Consider the following 22,688-nt stretch of genomic DNA (forward strand, 5'->3'; position numbering starts at 1 on the left):
TGCGAACTTTTTTTGATCGCTGTATACATAAAAAATATAGAAGTAGTTTGTACTTTAATTCACAAAATATAAATTAAGTATTTAGTAAATTAAAGTGAAACTTGCAGTATATTGCATTGTGACCAGTTTTAAAATAATATACCGAAACATCGATAGTATCACCGATAAATGTATCTTCAGTTCTTCGATACGCTCGTTATTGTGTAGATACTATTTGTTTTTAGGCGAATTCAGTTGGCTGCTTTCTGGCCTAGGATAATAAATGCGTGCTGGCGGACAAAATTAAGCTGAATTAGTTTAACCACCTGTTATTTCGTCTTCGATCGGAATTGAATAGCATCCAAGTGCAAATAGAACGGCCTTAACGCGAGTTTTATCCCCCCTCCTCCACTGTCAAGCTCACACCTTAAAACTTGTTTCGAGTTTACCAAGTAGAGCGAGGTGTTTGTGCGTTTGTGTATACATACAAGCATATGCAAAAGGCTTCAGAAATTCCAACGCAACTAACAAATTGCAGTGCACAGCCAGTTGCATAGCCAGTTGGAGATACTTAAATGATATAACTTCATTTCGGAGACTGGTAACCATTCACAATGGGTAAGTTGGCCAACACCTTCTGGCTACGAGTGGTTCAAAGTTTAGATTTACATTTTAACTAAGCTGTAAGTCACTGGGTATTGATTATCTATTTTATATTTCCCTTTTCCAATTGGACACACATCTATGTTACGTTGGAAAGTTACTCCAATAAGTAGTGTTTTTGACGTACTCTTGTGCTCGCTCTAATGCTCTAGTCATTGTTTTGGTTAGGTGTTTACATATGTATATACGAGTATATACAAAAACAAAACTTTTCGCGCCCATTTTTCATTTGATGGAGCCTTGCACTCCTGACAGTATTTTGTATTAGAAAAAGCTGCCTTTTTTTTCTTTTACACAGCAAGTAAAATAACATTATTTTTCTAGAATCATGAGTCTTTCATTCAGTAAGGGATATTTTCCAAAATATGGTATTAGTGGTATTAGTGATACTTTTAAGCTTATTTTTTTCTTAAGGGAAGAAAGCTATATGTAAAATCTATTAGAGGGTAAAGTATATTTATCAACTCCCCATAAATATGCTTTATTTATTATGTCTAGATTCTGTTTAAGCATATTTACTTATTTTCCGGTCATAGCTTGTGTAAGTCGTCCCTGACTGAGATTTATCTGTCCAAATTAAGCCAGAGTATTTAAGTGTTGAGCTAGGCTTCCTAACTATTATATTTACGCTCCGGCAGCCGCTCACTTAATTCGCAAAGAGTCATTGCACGCAGCCGGAATTTATGTTTTGCTCCAATGCCGAGCCTGGGCCTCTGTCTTGGTGTCATTGGCACCCCGCTTTCGGCATCTGGAGTAAGGCATGTGGTCCAAAGCCCCGGTGGCAATCTCCATTCCAATTGCATTCCGTCTGGCACAGACACCGCGGGACTTCCGGTGAGAATCTCTCAAAGGCGGATGCATTTAAAAGGCGCAGGCTCTTCACTCGCTTCGCTGGCAGGATGTCATTCGGATGCTTCTTCTGAGGTCGTTGTCCCGCCTGTCTTAGTCCGACTTTAAGTTGCCACTAAGCACATAATTAGCTTAGTTACATTCCAAAGAAACGCGCTCGAAAATATGAAGTGCGTTATTATATCTGCTACTTTATGGTAGAGGAGTATACCTTATTGATGCACCCAGAAAGAAAGGCTTACTATAAGTGCTTAAGAAGGGGTTTTACAAGGGTGTTTAAAATGGCATAAATGTATAGATGTGTGGTGAAGTATGTATGCCTATAAGGTTATCGCATTTCCCTTATTAGTGTGACTTTTTGACCTAACCGAAGCAGTGAACTTCTACCCACAAGTTCGAACCAATTGTCTCGTTAATTACAGCAACAGGCATTCGTGCACAGAAATAAATATGGTGCTATTGGGTGAAATACAAATGTTTAACTCCCTTAAATTTTTTACTCTCTTACACATTAGTCAATTTGCTCGACTATCTGATACCCGTTACTCATCTAGTGGCTGCTAAAAATGTGGACTAGTTAGTTAGCTAGTTTTTTGCGCTTTGTGGGCATTGGAGTGGAGTACTCCAAAATGTTTTTGGAGTATCAATAGAAATTGACAGGACAAATGAATAATTAAATTAAAACATATTTCAAAAGTGTGGCGTAGGTGCAACAAGAATCTGCTTGGGTAATCTTAGCTTAACCATTCACTTTCTAAATTTATAAGATTATTTATCTAAAAGTGGGATATACATTGTACATTGTTGCATAAACCTTAAAAAAGCTCAAGTAGATCAAAGTTGAATTTCATTCGCTATGAACTTTTAGTGCGCGAAATATCCACTTTATACTCATGCCACGGCTACATGTTTTCTGTCAGTGTAACAATATTTTGCAAGAGAGCGCTACGCTCTTCGAAGAGCAGTTGTTATGTGATAATTATGCCTGTTATCTCCGTAACTCTCTTTTGGAAAAGTGAGAACCCACTAGACATAGACATTGTCAGTTTTTGGATTTCAGTGTTCTTTCTTTTCTACGGGAGCGTCATTCGATGTTCGTTGGTTATTGCTATAAAGACAAATTATAATCGTTGGGAGGCCTCTTGATTGGGTGACGTCGTCGGTGTGCGTGTGATTCACTGTGTGCCGTTTAGCTTGGGCTAGCCCAGCTTCAGCTCCAGCTACGTTCCGTAACTAAAACTCTTTGTATAAATTCCGACTTGGACTCCATAAAGCATTGTGCAGTATGCCGGGCAAGGGGAACAACCGCGATCGCATCCGGGATCCCCGCGAGGAGATCTTGCTCGAGACGAACTTCGAGGACGACGGCGGAGTCCTGACGCGCGCCTACAACGGGAATCCGTACAACCCGACCATCCAGAACCGTCGGCGCAACTCGTACCGCTCGGATCACTCCTTGGACAGGTACACGGAGCGCGGAGGCGAAGGTACGACCCGGAATCCCGAACACCTCGGAGTCCGCAAGGCATTCCAATAGTATAATCGATTGATCCACCCTCATCGAATTCGAATTGTGTGTACACCTTGTGCTTGTTCTGCTTTACGTGATTCACTGGACACCCTGAAAGCACCAGCCGCGGTTTCACCTGTTATCTTATCACTGTCTTTTTCAGTTTGTGTGTATTTGTCTTTATTGTGCCATGCACTCGCTTTCTCACTTCTCTCATAACGCATTCCATGCTCGTAACTCTGTTATAACACTCGTTTCACCTCTGTCCCTAGGCTTCATTGAATAGTTACACAATTTTTCGAAGTTAAGTGAAAATACAATAACACAATTCTTAAAGAAAACGTCAGCCTTTTATAGTTCTTCCGGTTTGATAATTTAACTGATGATAATTTTTTAGATTACTGTGATCGATAACTTAATAAAGGTATCACATTATCATGTCTTTATCAAGTTTTAAATCAGATTGTTACGAAGCGAGGGCTTCCGCCTATTTGTCATTTGAATTAGCCAAACCGAAATTTGTATTCTGATGTCTATTCTGTTCTATAGCTTTATAGAACTTTTAATCACTTGAAAAAAAAATTTGTAAACAAAAATATTTGTGTAGATAAGCGAAGTCTATGTATTTTTCAATTTCCACATATATGTACATTAGTAGATTTCTTCAAGTCTTTCACTGCATTGATTATATTAGAAAATTAACATTTATTCACTTCGTAGACACACCACTGGTTTAACATTACAATCAAAAGTTTATTGAAAACATATTTCCCAAAATGTGCCACATTTTGTTTTTAGGAGAATGCTGCCAATCCTGCATGGCGCGTATTCCCTACGCCACCCTGATAGCCACTCTGATGTGTCTCTTGGGAGTAGGAATCTTCTGCTTCACTATGTACCGAGGAGCCTCCCTCACCGTTATAATGGTTGACCAGGTTTTCCACCTACGCCTGATATGGTAAGTACTTTATCAGGACTACCAAACGCGACTTACTCTAATTATCTGATCCCTTTAGGATCGAAGCGGTGCAAATGATTTTCGTAATAATTGGAGCGGGCATGGCTGCCCTCGGATTCATGATCCTGTTCGTCGGATTTTTAGCCACCGGAGCCACCAGATACAAAGTTTATCGGGCGTGGCGGTCTCGAGTGGGTGGTCGAATCTCGTGCGCCGTCCTTATGGGGATAACCTACCTGCTAAACTTCGTTTGGAGTTTGATCCTCTGCTTCCTGGTAGTGGTTACCTTCATCTACACCATGTTCTGGAACATGTGCACCAGTGTTGAGCACTCTCAAAGCTGCATTGATCTGACGCAATTCCGTAAGCACTTGAAGATATGCATATACACAAAGATAAGCCATCTAATACTACATGCATCCCACAGATTTCATGTTCCCGCCAAACACGAAACTGGAGGACATGAAGGTCTGCGAAAAATACGAGATCAAGGCATTCTGCAAAGACGGTGTTGAGAACGCTGAGGTGATGTTCATTTTGGCCACTCTGTCCACCCTTTTGGTGCTGCTCAGTCTGGTCCACTACCTGATGTGCCTGTCTGCCAACTACGCCCACATTCGGGACCACGAAAAGTTCCAGGAGCTGCAGGAGATCCAGAACCTGAACGAGCTGGAGTACAGCGCCACCTCGAAGGATCGCTTCTAGGACATATTTCAGAAGATTCAGTTTGAGCTTAAGGACAAGTCTAGCGCTCTTTGAGCGATTCACGCACAATACAACGAACAGTGAACCACTTTCCAACGAAACCCAACATGCTATAGTTAAGATTTTTCATTTAGACCTAAGATTAAAGTTGAGTTTCAAGTTTTGCTAGTTCATTTAATGAGTTGGTCGCTTTAACTGTTTATCGTTTTATTAGTTAAGCAGGTGTATCCATGTCTAAACTGACAAATCAATTGTTACACTGAAATTATGCTTCTTATCTTCTGTACTGTTCCACTGACATTTTTCTTCCGTCCATTGATTTAAGTTAGTTTACATTCATTATTCTTGCGTTTCTTACTACCTTGCAATCAAGAAATCCATGCCAACATAACAGTCAAATGCTTATGCTCAAATTGATTCTTCTGAATTGCCGAATGCATTTTATTAATATACGGATACATTAGTTAATCGCAACTTATTATTATTACATAGTGTAGTCCATCCGTGCATGATTGTCTTTAAAATCTGCACAAGAAATTACTTTTAATGTGTATATTTCACTATTGCATCTACAACTTTAAAGCAATACGAATCCTGCCGTAGTAATTTGTAAATGCGGTAGCATCATTTTAGTAAGGCAATGTTCATCTAAAGATTTGACTAAGTATAAAAGTATAAATATATTTATCTCGTATTTAATATATACACGTACGTAACAATAATATATTTTATACTACAATTTTCTAACCTCACACTTATACAAAAAGTATAAACTTTTAAAAATTCAATAAAGAACTTGAGGTAAAGCAAACATCATAGCTGTGTGTGTTTGAAACTGGGATTGAAATTTGAACGTAGACCCATAACTCATTAATTTTTCTTGCAAATGTGCAAGGATTCGCAAATTGTTGAATTACTAATATAAAGAAACCAATCAGTTTTTGTTTTCTTCCTTTATACACTTTAAAAACTTACAAAAGAATGCATAGTTACATTGAATAATTTTGGGTCAATCATTTTGATAAGCACGGAAAAAACGTAAAAAATATATTTACTCTTAATTTACAATACAAGTACATTTGTTCAAACTTAAAAACTATTCGGGAAATTAGTTTTGATTCAATTAAAGAAGCATGCGATTATAATAAGGCGTTGTCGTTTTGGGAGTCATTGCATTGTTGTTGTCAGTTTTCCTGCCGCTTCCCAGCAATGGAGCTGTCTTCAACTTTAACTGAATGTTTGGTATCTGACCGACTCTATCTCTGACCGGGAATGGCAAGTCGTCGTCTTTGCCGAAGTGGGTTGAAGTTCCATTGGGTTGGGTATAGGTTATACCACCACCTTGCATGCTCGGAATAACAGAGACTACGGATCCATCATAAAATTGCACTTGGACAACTCCATGGGAGAGCTAGAATGGCGAAATGGCGATCAGAATCCATGTGTAAAATAAGGGCACAATTGAGCATTACCTCAGTAGCTATTCCGATATCAGGAACGTTTATGCGTTTGATGGGTATATTTTGATGGGCGGCTAGCATGTTGGACCTAGAGCAGTTGGTTACAAAATCTGAAGTATTTCGTGTCGACGAAATAGTGCTTAAGGAAAAGTTTATTGAGCCCTGTAGGAGAAATGCATGTCACAGTCTGCACATTCAATATGTTTGTATATGTACCTGATTCGATTTTGGTGTGGAAAACGCAATATTGGTGGTATCTCGTAGGCCATCCAATCTCTGAGCGGGTTGTACATCTGTTATAGGTCTTCGTCCGATTGTGACTGGAAAACACGAATTGTCTTTCGTCTGAGCTACTTCCAAGGCATTACTGATGTTGACACAGTGGGTGAAACACTCGTTTCCATGCTCAATAAGAGATCGAGACTCCGAACAGGAATGATCCGAGAGCAACATTCCATTTCGATCGTAGACCTTTAGCCCCTCGGACGTCGTCTTTAGTAGCTTAGCTCCCGAGTAGAAACGAATCTCAAAGTCGGTCATTGTCTCCATCAATTGGCATTTGCCTAGAGTACTGAAGTATGTGACTTTCGGTGTTTTACTTTTTACCAGACCCACAAATCGAGCTCCGTATATGTATTTTTTCCAGTGCTTATTGGGCAAATTATCGTAGTTATATACGCAATCTCCGCTTGGTATTTGAAGATCTGGTGGCTGCTCTCTTACTGGTAAGCCACTGAAATGCAAGAAAATATTTAAGATATGTCTTCGATTTTCAAAGTAGCACATCACTTACCGCCCAGGATCTGGCTGATAAATTATGATTCGCTGTCCGTCATCCGATATGCGACAAATATCATTAATGCGATCTTCATTATAGGTTGGCCGAAACTTAAGAAACTCGAGAACAACCTCGCCATTTCGCAAAATACTCATTATAGCATTCTTCGTCTTATAACGCGTCGGAAGAAGTCTTTTAGTGTTCAATGGGGGCACCGAAATGCGATCTTCCTTAAGAGATGCAGGTTTGGAATTGGGTACCATACCCGTCTCCATACGGAACGCTGAGGTCTTAGCAGCTCCTGGCCAATTTGGCTCTGCCAAGCCAGTTGAAGCTTGCCCAAATAAACCTGGCTGTTCATAAGGCAATTTATGATGGACTTGCTTAAATTCCTCCCGTATTTGAGGAAGCACTTGTTGTGGTCCTGAGTTTTCCACAGATCGAATTTGCTGGGAATTCCTGGAGTCACCTACAACAGATAAATAGAGTGAGATTCTACTGGCAAATGCAAATTGTAAAATCCTGAATAATTACTGCTAGCAAATGTTATGATTCCACTATCGCCGCTTTCCATACTCTGGCTGAACACATTCAACGCTCCCGGCGCAGAGTGTCCACCATTTGAGCATTTCAACATAAAAGGATGGCAGAGAACAGCCTCCAGGGTAATTCGTTCGTGGGGGAGCTTCTTCAATAATTTGTTTATCAGGTCCTGCGCCTCGTAAGACAGGTGAGCAGGCATAATGTACTCCGACATCACAACTTTGTTAAGGGTTGACTGCACTGCATCGGTTTCGAAGGGCGGGCGTCCCACCAGCAGGGTGTACAGCATGCATCCAACGCTCCAGACGTCCGCGGGCAGTCCGTGAGACGATCGCGATACCACCTCAGGCGAAATATAGTTCGGAGTTCCACACATGGTCATATGGCGCTCATCAGGTCGCTTTAATTGGGTGGCCAGTCCAAAATCGGCTATCTTGACGTGCATTTCCCTGCTAAGCAGGAGGTTGGATAGCGAAATGTCGCGGTGCATGATGTTGTGAGAGTGCAGGTACAGAAGTCCCGCCACGACCTGCTTCAGAATGGAAGCAGCTTCCGTCTCTGTGAAGGGTCTGGCAATGTGGTTCATATAGCGATGAAGCTCCCCATTATGGGCCAGCTCGAGCACCAAATACACATAGTTGGCGTCCTGAAAGAAAGTGTACAGCTGAAGCACAGAGGGATGCTTCAGGCGGGAGTGGATTTCCACTTCCTGGCGAACGCGGCTAGTGAGTCCAGTGCCCTGGATTAGTTTTTTATCGATCTGAAATCCAGTTTGTGAGTAATACGTTGAACCAACACTATAGCAGTAGTTACCATCTTTATGGCCACATCCTGGTGAGTGTGCAGGCACCGTGCCTTGTAGACGGTCGCAAAACCACCTTTGCCCAGTAAGTGCTGTACTTCATAGTCCTGCAAAGACAAACAGCGCTTGAAAACACCGTCCGACTGCCGCATTCCAGCACACCCACCTCAATTGTTTCTCCAAACGCCCGATTGGATAACATAGCTAGCCTTTTTTCTGTAGACCTACTGAGCCACTTGCAATGTCTTGTTGTTATTTATCAAAAACTTAAGCCATGTAAACAAACAAGCCGAACAAAATTTAAACGCTACCGTTAGTGTTGGGAAATTTTAATGCCACATCAGCGAAGATCATTTGCCAACACTAACGAGGGTTGCACTATCGGCCAATATATTTGTGAATACAAATGAATACTCCAATACAATTTATTTCTTGTTTAAAGAATATTTCACTTGGAAAATATTTATCTTTTAACATTATTTTTATATACGAGTTGATAAGTGAAAGGTCAAACTATCGATAATGGCTTCAAAAACAATCATTTGCCAGCACTCCCCAGTGTTGCCAGAGCTAATAAAGTATATATATGAGAATTTATATTAGAAAATATTATCTTTATTTGAACTTAATATATGATTCATTTAAATTTCGTTAAATTAATAAACTTGCATAATGATAAATATTCTACCAACAGCACACTTAAATGCACTCTTCGATCATAGCGCGTTCCCACTGCATTAGCAGTTAATGCAGCCCTGGTGATTAATCGCCGAGAATATTGCCATCCATTGCAAATGCAGAGAATCATGGCAAAATTATTCTTATGGTTTTACTACCGAAACAATGCCTAATGAGACATGTAACTTGCATTTGAACAAACTCTCTTATATTTAAACCGATCCCACAATAAGCTGAGGCAATTTTCGCGTAATGAATATAATTTGAAAGCATAAACAACGTCGGAATACGAGACTTCGATAGCCGTGTTATTTAATAATTAAAGGACTTCAGCGAGTGCGTGCGCCGAGAGCCTTAATAAAGAACCGTGTAAGCCGCCAATTCCGCCGGCAATAAAGTTATTAACAAGTGGTGTTTGCATAATTTACTCCCAAAAACTGGTAAGTCCGCAGAAAAGAAAATAAAGTGACCCACATACTTACATTGATACTCATGAATGCATGTATGTATATGAGTAGGTGTTTGTCTCATACATGAAGGCACACAGACAACCTTGGACTCTCACACACGTCAATGACAAGCAACAGTGCAAAAGTAGTGCTGGAAAGTGTCCTCGAAAATCCTTAATGTCATTTTTCAAATCTATTTTCCTAAGAATCTGAAATTTTGTTTTATAATTGCAATTATTAGCTTCTACGCCGTTTTCTGGAACTTTCGCTATCGCCATTTTCATATTCTTCAGGGGAGTTCAAAAATGAACAAGTAATTTAGTGCCAGTAATTAAATAAGTTTAGATCATGCTTAATCATTTTTTAAAGTCACAAATAAAATATTCCATTAGTTCTAAAGAACAAACCCAAATAAAAAATGTTTATTATTTTTCCGCAAACACCTACAGTGTGACCAGCGCCTTTGGTCGGTTAAATGACAGCAACACGCGTTCTTCCGCCATTCTTCCCATACCATTTTCGGTCACACTTGCCACTTCATTATAACCTTAAAATGACAAGTTATAAATTTTTTTTATGTTAATTTTAGTGGAAACCGAACACTAGATTGACTTTTAAAAGCTGTGCCGCAGTGTGCCGAACGTTTTCGATTGCCTGCGCAACTTCGGCGTCTTTAACTAGCACATATGCAAGATAATCATGTAAAGAAATCGTCACACGAATATGTGCTTGTGCTGGTAGGCAGCGATGTAAATAAAATTTAAGCTGCTCCCGAGTAAAATCTTACCGCAAAGTAAAAAAAATCTAACGCCGAAGTGCCAATTGTAGCAAAAGTACGCAGACAGCGAAGTCTCAGCACGAACCGTAGAGAACTGAGCGTAGGTCTGCGGTCTGCGAGTTCTCCAAGTCCACCCGCCAAGACGCTACGATGCATGCATCCTCCGCGGCGGCCACCGCACTTGTGGAGTACTCGGACGTCAGCTCAGAGGACTTCTCGGATCAGGAGGCAGGGGACTTGGATGCGGACGCCGGCAAGGGAGCTGGAAACATCAAAAAACCGAAGCCAGCTCCGGATAATCAGTTCTCCAAAGGTCGTCTTGATGCTAAGCCCGATAAAGAGAGTTATGATAACTACAGGTAAGAGAAGGAAAATTTTTGTATAAGTCACGATAACTACAGTCCCTACTTGCAGAAGTAGAAGGGCGGAAAGCTCAAACGACCCAGTTGCGGCCGGATCGAGGCAAACGTCGAGCAGCGAGGCCACGAATCCGCGGGAGGAACCTTCGCAGGCATCCAACACCTCGAAAGACGAGCTGTGGGGCAGAGAGATCTACATGTCCAGCGATTCTATCGACACCGATGAGCTGGAGGCGGAAATGAAGCGGCAGAAGCGCAAAAAGCAGAAAAAGGATAAACACAAGCACAAGTCCAAGAAAAAGTCAAAGAAGCGCAAAAAGAAGCGGGCCAAGTCGTACTCCAGCATCGATTCGATGTCAGACAATGACATCAATGCCTTACTGGACCGGCGCTATACTCCGCCTACGGCTCCTAGCAAGAGCAACGAGCGAACGGTTAGCGCAGCGCCGTCCTCCTTCACCCCACACAACCTCAAGGAGAGCAGTTCGCCAGCCACTCCACCGCCAGTGCGTCGCCCCAATACCAACAGCAACTACTACGGCGAGTCGTCCCTGGAGACGGCCAACTCTGCACTGGGCAGCAACCTGCAGGTCACAGTTACGAACAAGCAGTCGATCAGCAGCCGGCTTCGTTCTCCTCCACCGTCCTCCCGCTCCAGCGGCAATGGGCCGAGGTTTGGAAACTCCCCTCGAACTCCACCGCCCTCTCACTACAGCTCCAGTGGCGGAGGTGGAGTTGGCAGTGGGTCAGTGGTCCGCGATTCACGCAGCTCCCGCTATATAAATAGTCCCCACAAAGAGGATGTAAGCGCGCATCACCGCTCTAGCCACGATCACGGATATCAGGGACGTTACTCTGGTGCTGGGTCGAGCAGTCACGATAGCAGGAAGGTGAAACGACTGTCGCCGGGTAAGTTTGATTTTAATAAAGGCAAATGTGGTTTACTTACTTTGGAAAACTGTTGCAGAGCTGGACCGTTACAACCATCAGCCAAGCACGCCGCCCCACAAGCGTCGGAAGTTTAGCGATGGCAGGGAAGTGGGACTCGGAAACTTTGAGCACAGTAGACACCACTCTGGAAAGTACGAACGATACAGCAGAGATCGATATTCTAGGCGGTCATCAAGGTAACGTTTTATTTCTATATTTTATGTGAATAGCTCTGATTACCTACTGACATCGCTTCATATCAAGTTACTTTAATTATTTTTGAAATGTTTTTCTATCTTGAAACTATTCTTAAAGTAAATCCATGTACATATGTGAGTAATGCAATGGTAATTAGAGCTAATCATTTAACTGAAAGTGTATTTCGTTCGTATTCATATATCTAACAATACATTTTTCCAAACTATATGAAGGAGCCCTAGTGTGCAGCACTCGCGAAGTCGGCAATCTCCGGGCGGTGGCCTGTCAAGTGGTTCGAACGCGTTTCGCCATGGTGGCAGTCACAAACACAAGTATGGGACCACGGTTAGCTCGACGCCGTCGCATACGACGAGGTCCTCAAAACGCGCTTCGGGAACTGGTACCTCTGGCGATCGCTACTCGAGGTCGCCCAGAACAAGTTCGCGGTACATGGAGGCATCACCCCCATCGCCAGTCGGAGCTTCCGGTTCGCATCACTATCATCATCGCCGTTCGCCAAGAATGCGCCAAAGGACCAGAGGCGGCAGTCGTCGTCGTTCGCCCAGTTCGGCCAGCAGCGAAAGTTCTGCCTCTTGCGGCCGATCGCCAACGTCAAGGGATCTAAAGCACAAGCGCGAAGAGTACATCAAGAAGATCAGTGAGACTAGCCTATTTGCCGAGCTGGTGAAGGATCGTCACAAAAGGCAGAAGGCGCTGAAAGAAATCATTGAACGGCAAGAGGAGAACAGCAATAGCAACAGCAACGGTGCACTGACTATTAACGACAACAGTTCCTCCGTGGATGGCAATACACCCAACGCGGGTGATGGCCGATCTGCCCCTGGAAGTGGAACACCCGCAACGGCGTCAACAACTTCCAATGGGCTTCAAGCTTTGGGTAGCAAGCCGGATCTGGACCTCAACAACATTCCCATGCCAAACAAGCAAAACGATACTGTGGTTTCAAATCCGGCTACAAACGCCGATGTTCCGGACAGTGCCACGCCGTTGAAGCAACCTTTGCTGGTGCCACCGTTCACGGCTAATAAGAACAACATAAAACCGAAGAGTCTGACTTCTTTGCCGCTGCCGCCGGGTATGAATGTGCTTGACTTGGCCGGTGCAAGGTCTCCCTCGCCGGGGCAAAAGAAGGAATCGGACGAAAAGAACGTTACTTCAAGCGGCAGCGCCAACAAGAGCGTGCTTAATCTTCCTATGCCGCCAGTAATTCCCGGCAGCGAAGAGCTTAGTGGCGATGATGATGTTATCGACAGTCCTGAAGACTTTGATGCACCCGCTGTTGGCACTGTACACGGTCACGGTGGTGGGGCAGGGACAACTCGTCAGCGCCCAGTGATACTCAACCGTCGAGACTCGCGAAACAACGTGCGCGATTGGGGCGAGCGCTGTGTGGATGTTTTCGAGATGATTGCGCAAATAGGGGAAGGAACTTACGGACAGGTAAAAATTGGACGCTTGGCTGATCTTTTGAAAAATATCTGATTTCCTTACATTTGTCTTGCAGGTCTACAAGGCGCGGGATCATCATACCAATGACATGGTGGCTCTGAAAAAGGTTCGGCTGGAGCACGAGAAGGAGGGCTTTCCCATTACAGCTGTTCGTGAAATCAAAATTCTGAGACAACTTAACCATCGCAACATAGTCAACCTGCATGAAATTGTGACGGACAAGCAGGATGCTGTGGAGTTCCGTAAAGACAAGGGATCCTTTTACTTGGTGTTTGAGTACATGGATCACGACTTGATGGGTCTGCTGGAGTCTGGCATGGTCGACTTCAATGAGGAAAACAACGCAAGCATTATGAAGCAGCTCTTGGACGGCCTCAACTACTGCCACAAAAAGAATTTTCTTCATCGAGACATCAAGTGCTCGAACATTTTAATGAACAACAGGTGGGAAGATAATCATTTGGGTGGCTTAATAGTTAATCAATATTATATTATTCTATTCCAAAAAGGGATTAACTCTTAAACGCTTTGGTGTTAAATAATCCTAATAGTTTACATCAATTTCCCATGCATCTATTTTCTTAATTTAGTTTCCTTATAATATTTATTGACAATATTGAATTACTATTTGCAGAGGTAAAGTAAAACTGGCTGACTTTGGGCTGGCACGACTATACAATGCGGACGATCGGGAACGCCCCTACACGAACAAAGTTATTACCTTGTGGTATCGTCCTCCTGAACTTTTGCTGGGTGAGGAGCGTTACGGCCCGTCGATAGACGTGTGGTCCTGCGGGTGCATCCTCGGAGAACTCTTTGTGAAGCGGCCCCTGTTCCAGGCTAACGCGGAAATGGCGCAGCTTGAAACGATATCAAAGATCTGTGGATCCCCGGTTCCTGCCGTGTGGCCGAATGTAATTAAGCTGCCTCTGTTCCACACTCTCAAACAAAAGAAGACCCATCGCCGCCGTCTACGGGAAGACTTTGAGTTCATGCCAGCCCCTGCACTTGATCTGCTGGACAAAATGCTTGATTTAGATCCGGACAAGCGCATCACAGCTGAAGATGCGCTCCGGTCGCCGTGGCTAAAGAAAATCAACCCCGACGAGTGAGTACACATGGTGTTAAACCCTGGGTACATCTCAAGCATCAAAATAACTTAATATTTTTTCAGAATGCCAACGCCACAATTGCCCACGTGGCAGGACTGCCATGAGCTTTGGAGTAAGAAGCGCCGTCGGCAGATGCGGGAGCAACAGGAGTCGCTTCCTCCTACGGTGATAGCCTCGACCAAATACCAACAGCATGGAGCTACCATGGTGGGGGATGCTTAGCATTTGCTGTTTGCTTCGCTACTTAATGTGAAGGAGAGCTACAAACAGCGTGACGGCGAGGAGTGTTCCTGGTGGCACTAGTAACTAGCCGTAACTAGCAATAACGTAACCAATAAGGGATTCTGTTATCCCTGGACAGGGTCAGAATAGGTTGACTTAGACTTGCTCTAGCTCTGTCGAGTTTAAGACAGCTTCAATAAAGTCTTGGCTACATTTATAAAATGCTTTATATGTTGGGCAAATTGAATCAATCGCTGTATAAACGAGATGTTATATATTTGCAAAGATACATATTTTAAAGATGATTTTATACATATTTTACTATTCAATTTAACTTTTATTAGTTTTTTTTTAATTTGGAATAAATTGGCAATCTGAAGACAACGTGCATGATCGAGAATGAAAACTTCGCGTAACGAAATTGTAAACTGTTAACTCAGTACGTGTTCGCAACAGCAAAGGCGATTTGTAAGTGACCATGTTTCAAAGCTACGAAATAAGCATATATAACGAGCAGTTAAAGATTAGCATTTTAATTATAAACAACTTGTTAAATAATAATAGACTACGGATAGTGTATTGACTAGTTTAGTTTATTGTTAAGTATGTAAGAAAATTGTAAATTATAAATGAATTTATCAAGTAAATATGTACTAATGTACCATGTATTTACCCAAGCGCAGGCATTTGATAAGTTTATATTTTAATATGATGTTAGAACGCACACAGCATCAGATTTACTTTGCATGATGTGCGTGAGACTGAAATCAATTCACTTTAAATTGTGTAAATAGGTTGAACATTTCTAACATTACACATGATCAAACAAAATTACAATCTCCAAATGCAAATCAAACTGACTAAATTCATTATTGGTACATAAAATCCTACCCAAATAAAAGTTAAACATACGAAGTGTACTTTAAATTTATTGATAGCTGTTTCGAATATCTTTCTCTTTATGTGAAATGAGCTTTTTCAGTTTTGGGACTTAAATAGATTTTGAAAGGTGTAAACGGTTTTCATTTAAAAAATCAATGACCGAGTGGGAAATTTGTCCTGAAGTTATCCATTTTTCTGAGCTAGGCTCTTAAGACTAAGGTATGATCAAACATTTTACAGGAAAAAAAAGTTTGTTTTTAAAATAGAAATAGTTTTTGTTAACATATTATGAAACAAAAAGTATTAAACAAAACAGTTTAGAAAAAAGAGCCACCAAAATTTATGACATATGTAAAATGTTCTATAACTGTGCGGTAAATTACTTAAAAATTAATTATATTTTAATTATGGTAAAAAAAATGATATACGAATTTGAGTTCGAAAAAGTGTGCATTTAAATTTAAAAAGCATCTTAGAGGAACGGTCACTCGAAGTAAGCAATCTGGTATTTTTAGCGTTCGTGGACAAACGAAGTGATTCGGTATTTTCGAAAGGTCCCACTAAGTGCAGCATATATATAAATGCGTTTCATCATCAGATTTGTATGTATATTGTGTCAGTTCGCCTTTGTTTTTTAATTGCAAGTCCGTCAATTAAGAAATGCTTTTACGGTGTGTGTCCAACTAATCGGGATAACCTTTCCTCGGGACGAGCCCACTGGAAGAGCTGTTTGGGAGCATAAACAATGGGAAGGGTTGCATCTGTGGGAGCGTGTATGTTTGTATACCTATACCCACACCATTGTTACGATGCACCTGGAAGGCCAAAAGAGAAATGCAGTGGAAAGTGTATTGTTGCAGTGTGTTAGCGATCCTGGCCAGCTGAGTGCCTGCGCGGATTAGGCACAGTGCTATCCGATTCTACACAAATACTGGCGATCCAGGGCTTGCCCTGGTGTCTAGACATTTTAAAAAGAAAGTGAGGAAAACAGTGTGTGCGTGTATGTAAATAGATGTATTTTCCATTCCTTTGTACCGAAAACAAAGCAAAGTTGATTAATACGAGCTAAACAGTCGGGGGCGGAAGTATTGGCCAAAACGGATTCTTCAAAATTTCTCACTTCTCAAGTGCTCCAAAATAAGCTTATCGTCAAACTTTTGCTGCTATCTGCTATGACGTAGTAAAATTTGTAAGATTTTAAAATAAGGTTACTCATTGTTGATGTCGAACTTTAACGATTTCTGATAATTATCTGCATATCTGCAGTTATTTTAGGGGACTACTATTTCTTGCAGTACTGGATTTAATTAAGGGATAGTTACAATTGCGTTCTATTCCACAACAAACCCCATTGTTTGAAGTCTATGATATGGGGGTGCACTTTTGATGGTGGTGTGGGTGAACCAGTTTTCTCCGACGGAGCATCGAAAATTATAGAGGTAATTTTACAGTCCAAAAAAGAAATCGCATGAGTATGAGTACGAAACTCCATAACCTTTAAATGCGATACAATCAAAACAAAAATGTTGTCAACATTTTAATACAAGTAAAGATTAGTTGGATCACACTAAATGTGTTAAACAGTGTAAAACTATAGCTTTGAGATAACAAAATTTAACTTTTCTAATATCCCTCGGTTTCCCAAGTATATGAATGAAGCCATGACAACATTTTTGTCCACGACTGTGTGGCCATCAGCTAGGGATGTACATACGCAAGTAAAATGCATGTACATTGCACATACACATGTATATACATACAAATGTAATGTGTAGGAAGAAAAAGAGCCGAATGAAAATACCCTTGATTTTGGTATTGATTGATTTTGAGTATTGACGAGATTAGTAGACTCGATGGGTGGCTCTCTCATTCTTGGGTAGTAATATTTTTAGGGAAGCTTTTAAACAAGATACACCACAAACTGCACTTTCCATAGCAGAGGGTTAAAGGTCGAACCACGACACAATGTTAAATATAAAGCCCCAAATGAGGCACTAATTATTCTCTGGGCCCCGTACCTCGTCAATAGAAAGATAACGAACTGCATTCTTACAATGTAGCCGGAATATAATGTGCTATACCTCCTCTGCAGGTCGTAGATTGAACTGCTATCAGCGAGTGCTATCAACTGCCAGAAACGGAGCCACAATCACGCTAACACCCCTTGAGAAATCGTCGACTCAGGCCGCCTAGGCCCATCAGGCAGCGGTTCAGGTTGGAGGCACTTGCTCGGCATCGGGTTCCGGTAGAGAGGCTGAGCCTGAGGCAGAGCCTGCTTGTTGCTGCCGCGTTCGCAAAGGACTCAAAATTGATAGAAACAACAAAAAGTCTGCTGCAACTGGTGCCTCATCTGAGGACCAGCCGCCGCGCAAAAAGGGTCGTCGCTCAGGAGGCTCAGGCTCCGCGTCCTCATCCGCCTATTCCACTTCCACTGCCGCAGGATCAGTAGATGCGGCATCCACGTCGCGAGCGGCCCAGCAGTTACAGCTCCAACTAAACTCCTCCACTTCTACAGAGCACAGCACGGAAGCATCGGCAAATCCCAACAGAGGGCACCACAAACCGATAGACAGCAACAAGAGACCACGTGATCGTAGTAGCAGCAGTACACAGGGCTCCGAGGCAAACATGCAGAGCACCAGTTCCACGTCGAGCGGCTCCTGCTCCAGGCCCCTCGAGGGTTCCACACTCAATTCCGGCGGCAGTGCCGAGAACGTGGCCCGCGAGGGAGGCAGTGGCGATGACAGCGTCGGCATCGGCGATGAGAATCCCTCGGGAAGCAGCGCCGCCACGAACGGACACGACTCCAAACACAACGGCTTCATTGTCAACAACAACGGCAGCAGCAGTCGCATCGTCGACGGCGAGAACAATCGGGAAAACACCAACTACAGTGGTGTGCAGCTGGACAAGTCCAACCAGGAGATCATCCGGCTGATCGGACAGTACCTGCACGACGTGGGTCTCGATAAGTCTGTCCAGACGCTTATGTTGGAATCCGGATGCTATTTGGAACACCCCTCTGCAACCAAGTTTAGGGAGCATGTCCTAATGGGTGACTGGTCAAAGGCAGATTCAGACCTTAAGGTAAATAAGCTTCTCTTTCGTACTAGTATGGTCATGCGTTGTTCTTAGTTTGATGTTTGTTTTCCGGACGATTGGATTATCAATATTTAAAATGAGATGTATTTGAAAACTTCAACCATTCCAAACGCTACCACTACTACACATATAAACAACTATAACTTTCAAAAAGAAAAAGATTTTTTGTGTGTTTCAATTGCTCGAGTGTTTTCAAACTTGGGCCCTTTTATTATTAATATATATTTTTAAGCAGCTACTAAAATCTTGCGACATTAATATTGCAGGACCTAGAGCCACTAATCGACAATGGGAAATTGGCAACGATCACCGAAATGAAGTTCATATTGCTGGAGCAAAAGTATTTAGAGCATTTGGATGATGGCAATCCCTTGGACGCCCTTCACGTCCTTCGCAGCGAGCTGACTCCCCTGCAGCACAATATAACGCGTGTGCACCAACTGTCCTCTTACATGATGTGTTCTACCAACCAAGACCTTTACCAGCGCGCCAAGTGGGAGGGCAAGGGCATCCTGTCGCGTGCCTTGGTCATGGAGCGCCTCCAGACATTTATGCCGCCATCGGTGATGATGTCGCCACGGCGCCTGCGCACCCTGCTGCAGCAGGCCGTGGAGCTGCAGAGCCAACACTGCCCCTGCCACGACATGGCGTGGGAGACGAATCTGGAGACAGTCTCGCTGCTCACCGACCACTGCTGCACCACGGACGGCTTTCCCATGCAAACTATTCAGATCCTTACCGACCACTGCGATGAGGTCTGGTTCTGCAAATTCTCGCCCGATGGCCTCAAGCTGGCGACGGGCAGCAAAGACTCCACTGTGATTATCTGGGATGTTGATCCGTACAAGCTGACCCTTAAGCACCGTCGCGTTCTCGACGGCCAGGCCCAGCTTAGCGTGAGCTTCGTCAGCTGGAGCCCCGACTCCAAGCTCATCCTTGTCGGCGGCACCGAGGACTCCCACGAGCTCTACATCTGGAACGTGGACGACGGCAAGCTAGTGGTCAAGTTCTCGCAGTCTCTGGAGGACAGCCTGGCCTGCGGCGCCTTCAGTCGCGATGGCGCTCGATTCGTCTGCGGCGGCCAGAAAGGTCAGCTTTACCTATGCGACCTCAACGGCACCATCGTGGACTCCTGGGAGGGAGTGCGCGTAAACAGCATAGCCTTTCGGGCGGACAACAAAACGATCTTAGCGGCGGATAATCATTACCGAATCAGAGGGTAAGCGGAATTAGAAGTATGTGCTAGCAGTTTGTAGACTTGATGCCCCGAAGCTTTCATTTATTATCTACAGCTTTATTTATCTGTGTTACCAAAAATTTAAAAACCCCACTTTCATTTATAAATGTTCCCTTTGATATAAAAGAACTGCAAATCAATGATTATTTTTACGATATAAATTAAAAACTCCCCTGACTCCGATAGCGCACTTAAAAAAGGTTTTCTTCTTTTAATTACAGGTACAACTTTGATAGCCCGCGTTCAGACTTTGATATTCTGAGGGAGCCACATCCCATTATGACCTTCAGCATCAACTCCGCCGACCGCTTGGCCTTGCTGAACGTCTCGAACCAAGGCCTTCACCTTTGGGACATCGAGGACAAGTGCCTTGTGCGCCGTTTTCAGGGAATACGTCAGAGCAACTTCGCCATCCACTCCTGCTTCGGCGGCGTTAACGAGAGCTTCGTGGCCAGCGGCAGTGAGGACAAGGTCGTCTACATTTGGCACATCAAGCGGGAGGAGCCGCTGGCCAAGCTGGCCGGGCACACCAAGACGGTAAACTGCGTGTCCTGGAACCCCGTGTACCCGTCCCTGCTAGCGAGCGCCAGCGATGACGCCACCGTGAGGATTTGGGGACCGAAGCCCAACGGCAGCAGCGCAACGACTGAGAGCGACGATTGCTCTTCAAGCTCTTCTTCGTCCTCCTGGAATATGACTTAAGGTCCCGAGCAGTAGCAAATGGATGTGCGTGGGATAGATTTTGGATGCTGATATAGTTATAGTGCGCCCTGATTTCGATATAAAGCAGAATGCGTCCCGCTCTGATTGCGCGTCGGGGTCGTCGTTGCTACAAACTGCCATTACAACAATATGTATGAGCAGCATGACTTACGATTAGCATTAATTACTTAAGTACATTAATACGAAAGGAGAGGCATAACATCATATCTACTATGCTATAACAAGAAATCGATTCGTTTTCAGATTTCTTTTTTATGTATGTATGTATACGGCGATGCGAATTAATATTTCCGGCCTATATTAGCGACTCTTCTCGATCTTTTCATTTATTAAAAGTGCGATCGACCTGCTTGGTTTTCAAATTATTAAATATTGCCATTTGATTTGTTCTATGCAGTTTCCGACATTTAGTATGTAACACGATTTGACGTAATTGATACCCAACAGACACAATAAAAGTAGTTCTATATATGTTTTTAAATGTCGATGTTTCTTTTCGATTAACTTGGGTCATAAGCAATCAATAAAATTTGAGTAAAAAATTAGCTTGCTTTTTTATTGTAGGTATTGTCACCTATTTCAGAGTAAAGTGCTTTCTTTGGGGAGTAAAATTATTGTTAAATTAAATATAAACAATTGCCTAAACGATTTTCTCCTAAGTAAAATGCTCCTCCACCACTAGTGAGACAAACTGCCTTGCGGTTTCCTTGAAAGCGAAAGCTATAACAACCAAAGTTAGAGCCCACCATCGAAGGCTCTTCCTAGTGGCTCCGACTGCCTCGTAGGCGAGGACCAGGGAGCAGAGGTGATGGGCCATGACCAGAAGATGGTGCAAGTTCCGGCCAAAAACGGTCGTGTTATTTCGCCACACCAAAATGGGCAGAAGGAAGAACTTGGACAGGTTGGATATCAGCACCACTTTGAGTATAATTAAAGTAAAATTTCGAAAGCCTATTTTCTGCATCCAATCAATACTCAGAGTGGCGGTGATTATTAGCAGCAATAGAGTCATGAACATGTAATCTGTAAAATTGAAAAATTGAAATAGCGTAAGTCCTCGTTTTGCTCGCAAAAACCAAGGTTAAATACCTCCCATGTTCTGAAGGGTATATGTGTAAAAGCCCTTTTCGTGGACATGCAAAGAGGCATTCGGAGGGTCGGGCAGTTTTTGGCGGCACAGCGCAAAGGATTCCAGGAGCAGCACCACCAGCGAAACCTTCCAGTAGAGCTACAACATAGAATATATCTTAGAGCATTACACCGAAGGGACATTCTAACCTCGTCACCTTAAAGTCGCCATTGTATATTATGTGTCGAAAGGCGCACGAATCTAATAGCAGTGCATCTATTAATATGATAAACTCCTCGAACTCAATGTATTTATCCGTGATTTGGTGACATTTGTCCTGCGGAGTAGTAATTAAGTTACACAAATCAAACGATAGCTCTCCTCATTATTTTCTTACGCATTGCGTGGTTTTCATAGTGTTGCTGTATTTCTTGAACAGTTCTTTTACTCTGTGTCCACAATTAACGCACACAAATCGCTTCTTTTCTGTCATTTTGCATCCAATTCAAAAAACAAACATTTGGATCTATCAGCTGATTAGTATTACCGTTTCCAAAGAACTAAATAATACAGGCAATGCACTTTTTAACCGTTAAAAGTTGAGAAATACTGCAATTTCCCCAATTCCAATGCCTTTTCAATCCTTATTTTCAAATTCCAAATTGAACAAATTTGAATTTCATACTTTGATCATTCAAGTGATTTAGTTCAAAAATGATTACGTTGTAAGATAGTTCAATAGTCGGTCAAACAATTGAACTTGAAATAACGAATAATTACTGTTTAAAATTTATAGGCAATTTTAAAAAGAGAATTATTAAAATAAGAAAATACTTTTATCACAACATCGTAAAATATATTTAATATATTAATGAAAAAAATGTTTTCCAAACTATACTACACTTTTGAATTTTGAGCTGAAGGCACTAACTGCTATTACTTCTTAGTACCAACATGGCTCATAGTATTGTGCTCTAAGTGAAGCTTATATAATAATGTTTTCTGCAAGAGAAATTAGATTAAACATTGGATAAAATACTTACCAAATACATATATCGTATTATTATGAGTACCAAACAAATCCACCAATGGAGATCTTATTAAAGTCCCTACCTTATAGATCCGCCTAGAAATTGTTTCACTTTTTATTTATTCCATTCCTGCGTTTTATCATTAACATAATATTACAAATGGTATTTTTAGTCTAATCTAGGTACAACTTCAGCCAGATT

General features: G+C 42.5%; 5 protein-coding genes across 11 annotated transcripts; 3 read left to right on the forward strand and 2 right to left on the reverse strand.

Moving 5' to 3' along the window:
- Window positions 1-175: 175 nt before the first annotated feature.
- Window positions 176-5,475, forward strand: LOC117141718 (neuronal membrane glycoprotein M6-a). 2 transcript variants are annotated; one of them, XM_033305333.1, is made up of 5 exons: window positions 176-597; window positions 2,766-2,978; window positions 3,800-3,959; window positions 4,018-4,322; window positions 4,387-5,475. In XM_033305333.1, the coding sequence occupies exons 1-5, from the start codon at window positions 594-596 to the stop codon at window positions 4,662-4,664; spliced, it is 960 nt and encodes a 319-aa protein (XP_033161224.1). In that variant the 5' UTR covers window positions 176-593; the 3' UTR covers window positions 4,665-5,475. The 2 variants fall into 2 exon arrangements, with proteins under 2 accessions (XP_033161224.1, XP_033161225.1); XM_033305334.1 differs by lacking the exon at window positions 2,766-2,978 and having other exon boundaries at window positions 179-597.
- A 202-nt stretch (window positions 5,476-5,677) lies between these two features.
- Window positions 5,678-8,584, reverse strand: LOC117141717 (serine/threonine-protein kinase PLK4). The gene is made up of 7 exons (XM_033305332.1): window positions 8,414-8,584; window positions 8,259-8,354; window positions 7,437-8,205; window positions 6,918-7,371; window positions 6,341-6,857; window positions 6,137-6,286; window positions 5,678-6,075 (listed from the first exon to the last, which is right to left on the reverse strand). The coding sequence occupies exons 1-7, from the start codon at window positions 8,447-8,449 to the stop codon at window positions 5,788-5,790; spliced, it is 2,310 nt and encodes a 769-aa protein (XP_033161223.1). The 5' UTR covers window positions 8,450-8,584; the 3' UTR covers window positions 5,678-5,787.
- Window positions 8,585-9,037: 453 nt separating this feature from the next.
- Window positions 9,038-15,120, forward strand: LOC117141716 (cyclin-dependent kinase 12). 2 transcript variants are annotated; one of them, XM_033305330.1, is made up of 8 exons: window positions 9,038-9,365; window positions 9,964-10,511; window positions 10,567-11,420; window positions 11,479-11,638; window positions 11,873-13,100; window positions 13,165-13,553; window positions 13,744-14,217; window positions 14,284-15,120. In XM_033305330.1, the coding sequence occupies exons 2-8, from the start codon at window positions 10,303-10,305 to the stop codon at window positions 14,441-14,443; spliced, it is 3,474 nt and encodes a 1,157-aa protein (XP_033161221.1). In that variant the 5' UTR covers window positions 9,038-9,365; window positions 9,964-10,302; the 3' UTR covers window positions 14,444-15,120. The 2 variants fall into 2 exon arrangements, with proteins under 2 accessions (XP_033161221.1, XP_033161222.1); XM_033305331.1 differs by lacking the exon at window positions 9,038-9,365 and having other exon boundaries at window positions 9,885-10,511.
- Window positions 15,121-15,857: 737 nt separating this feature from the next.
- LOC117139690 (WD repeat-containing protein 26 homolog) lies at window positions 15,858-20,868 on the forward strand. Of its 4 annotated transcripts, none has more exons than XM_033302196.1 (4): window positions 15,858-15,927; window positions 17,418-18,412; window positions 18,694-19,646; window positions 19,886-20,868. In XM_033302196.1, exons 2-4 carry the CDS (start codon window positions 17,954-17,956, stop codon window positions 20,364-20,366), a joined length of 1,893 nt encoding a protein of 630 aa, XP_033158087.1. In that variant the 5' UTR covers window positions 15,858-15,927; window positions 17,418-17,953; the 3' UTR covers window positions 20,367-20,868. The 4 variants fall into 4 exon arrangements, with proteins under 4 accessions (XP_033158087.1, XP_033158086.1, XP_033158085.1 ...); XM_033302195.1 differs by having other exon boundaries at window positions 15,925-15,996; XM_033302194.1 differs by lacking the exon at window positions 15,858-15,927 and adding an exon at window positions 15,936-16,098.
- Window positions 20,869-20,922: 54 nt separating this feature from the next.
- Window positions 20,923-21,998, reverse strand: LOC117139691 (protein ARV 2). Of its 2 annotated transcripts, none has more exons than XM_033302197.1 (4): window positions 21,854-21,997; window positions 21,674-21,793; window positions 21,477-21,615; window positions 20,923-21,410 (listed from the first exon to the last, which is right to left on the reverse strand). In XM_033302197.1, exons 1-4 carry the CDS (start codon window positions 21,947-21,949, stop codon window positions 21,043-21,045), a joined length of 723 nt encoding a protein of 240 aa, XP_033158088.1. In that variant the 5' UTR covers window positions 21,950-21,997; the 3' UTR covers window positions 20,923-21,042. The 2 variants fall into 2 exon arrangements, with proteins under 2 accessions (XP_033158088.1, XP_033158089.1); XM_033302198.1 differs by having other exon boundaries at window positions 21,330-21,410; window positions 21,481-21,615; window positions 21,854-21,998.
- Window positions 21,999-22,688: the final 690 nt, after the last annotated feature.

The sequence above is a fragment of the Drosophila mauritiana genome, chromosome 3L, assembly GCF_004382145.1.
Source record: "Drosophila mauritiana strain mau12 chromosome 3L, ASM438214v1, whole genome shotgun sequence".
NCBI classification, from domain to species: domain Eukaryota; kingdom Metazoa; phylum Arthropoda; class Insecta; order Diptera; family Drosophilidae; genus Drosophila; species Drosophila mauritiana.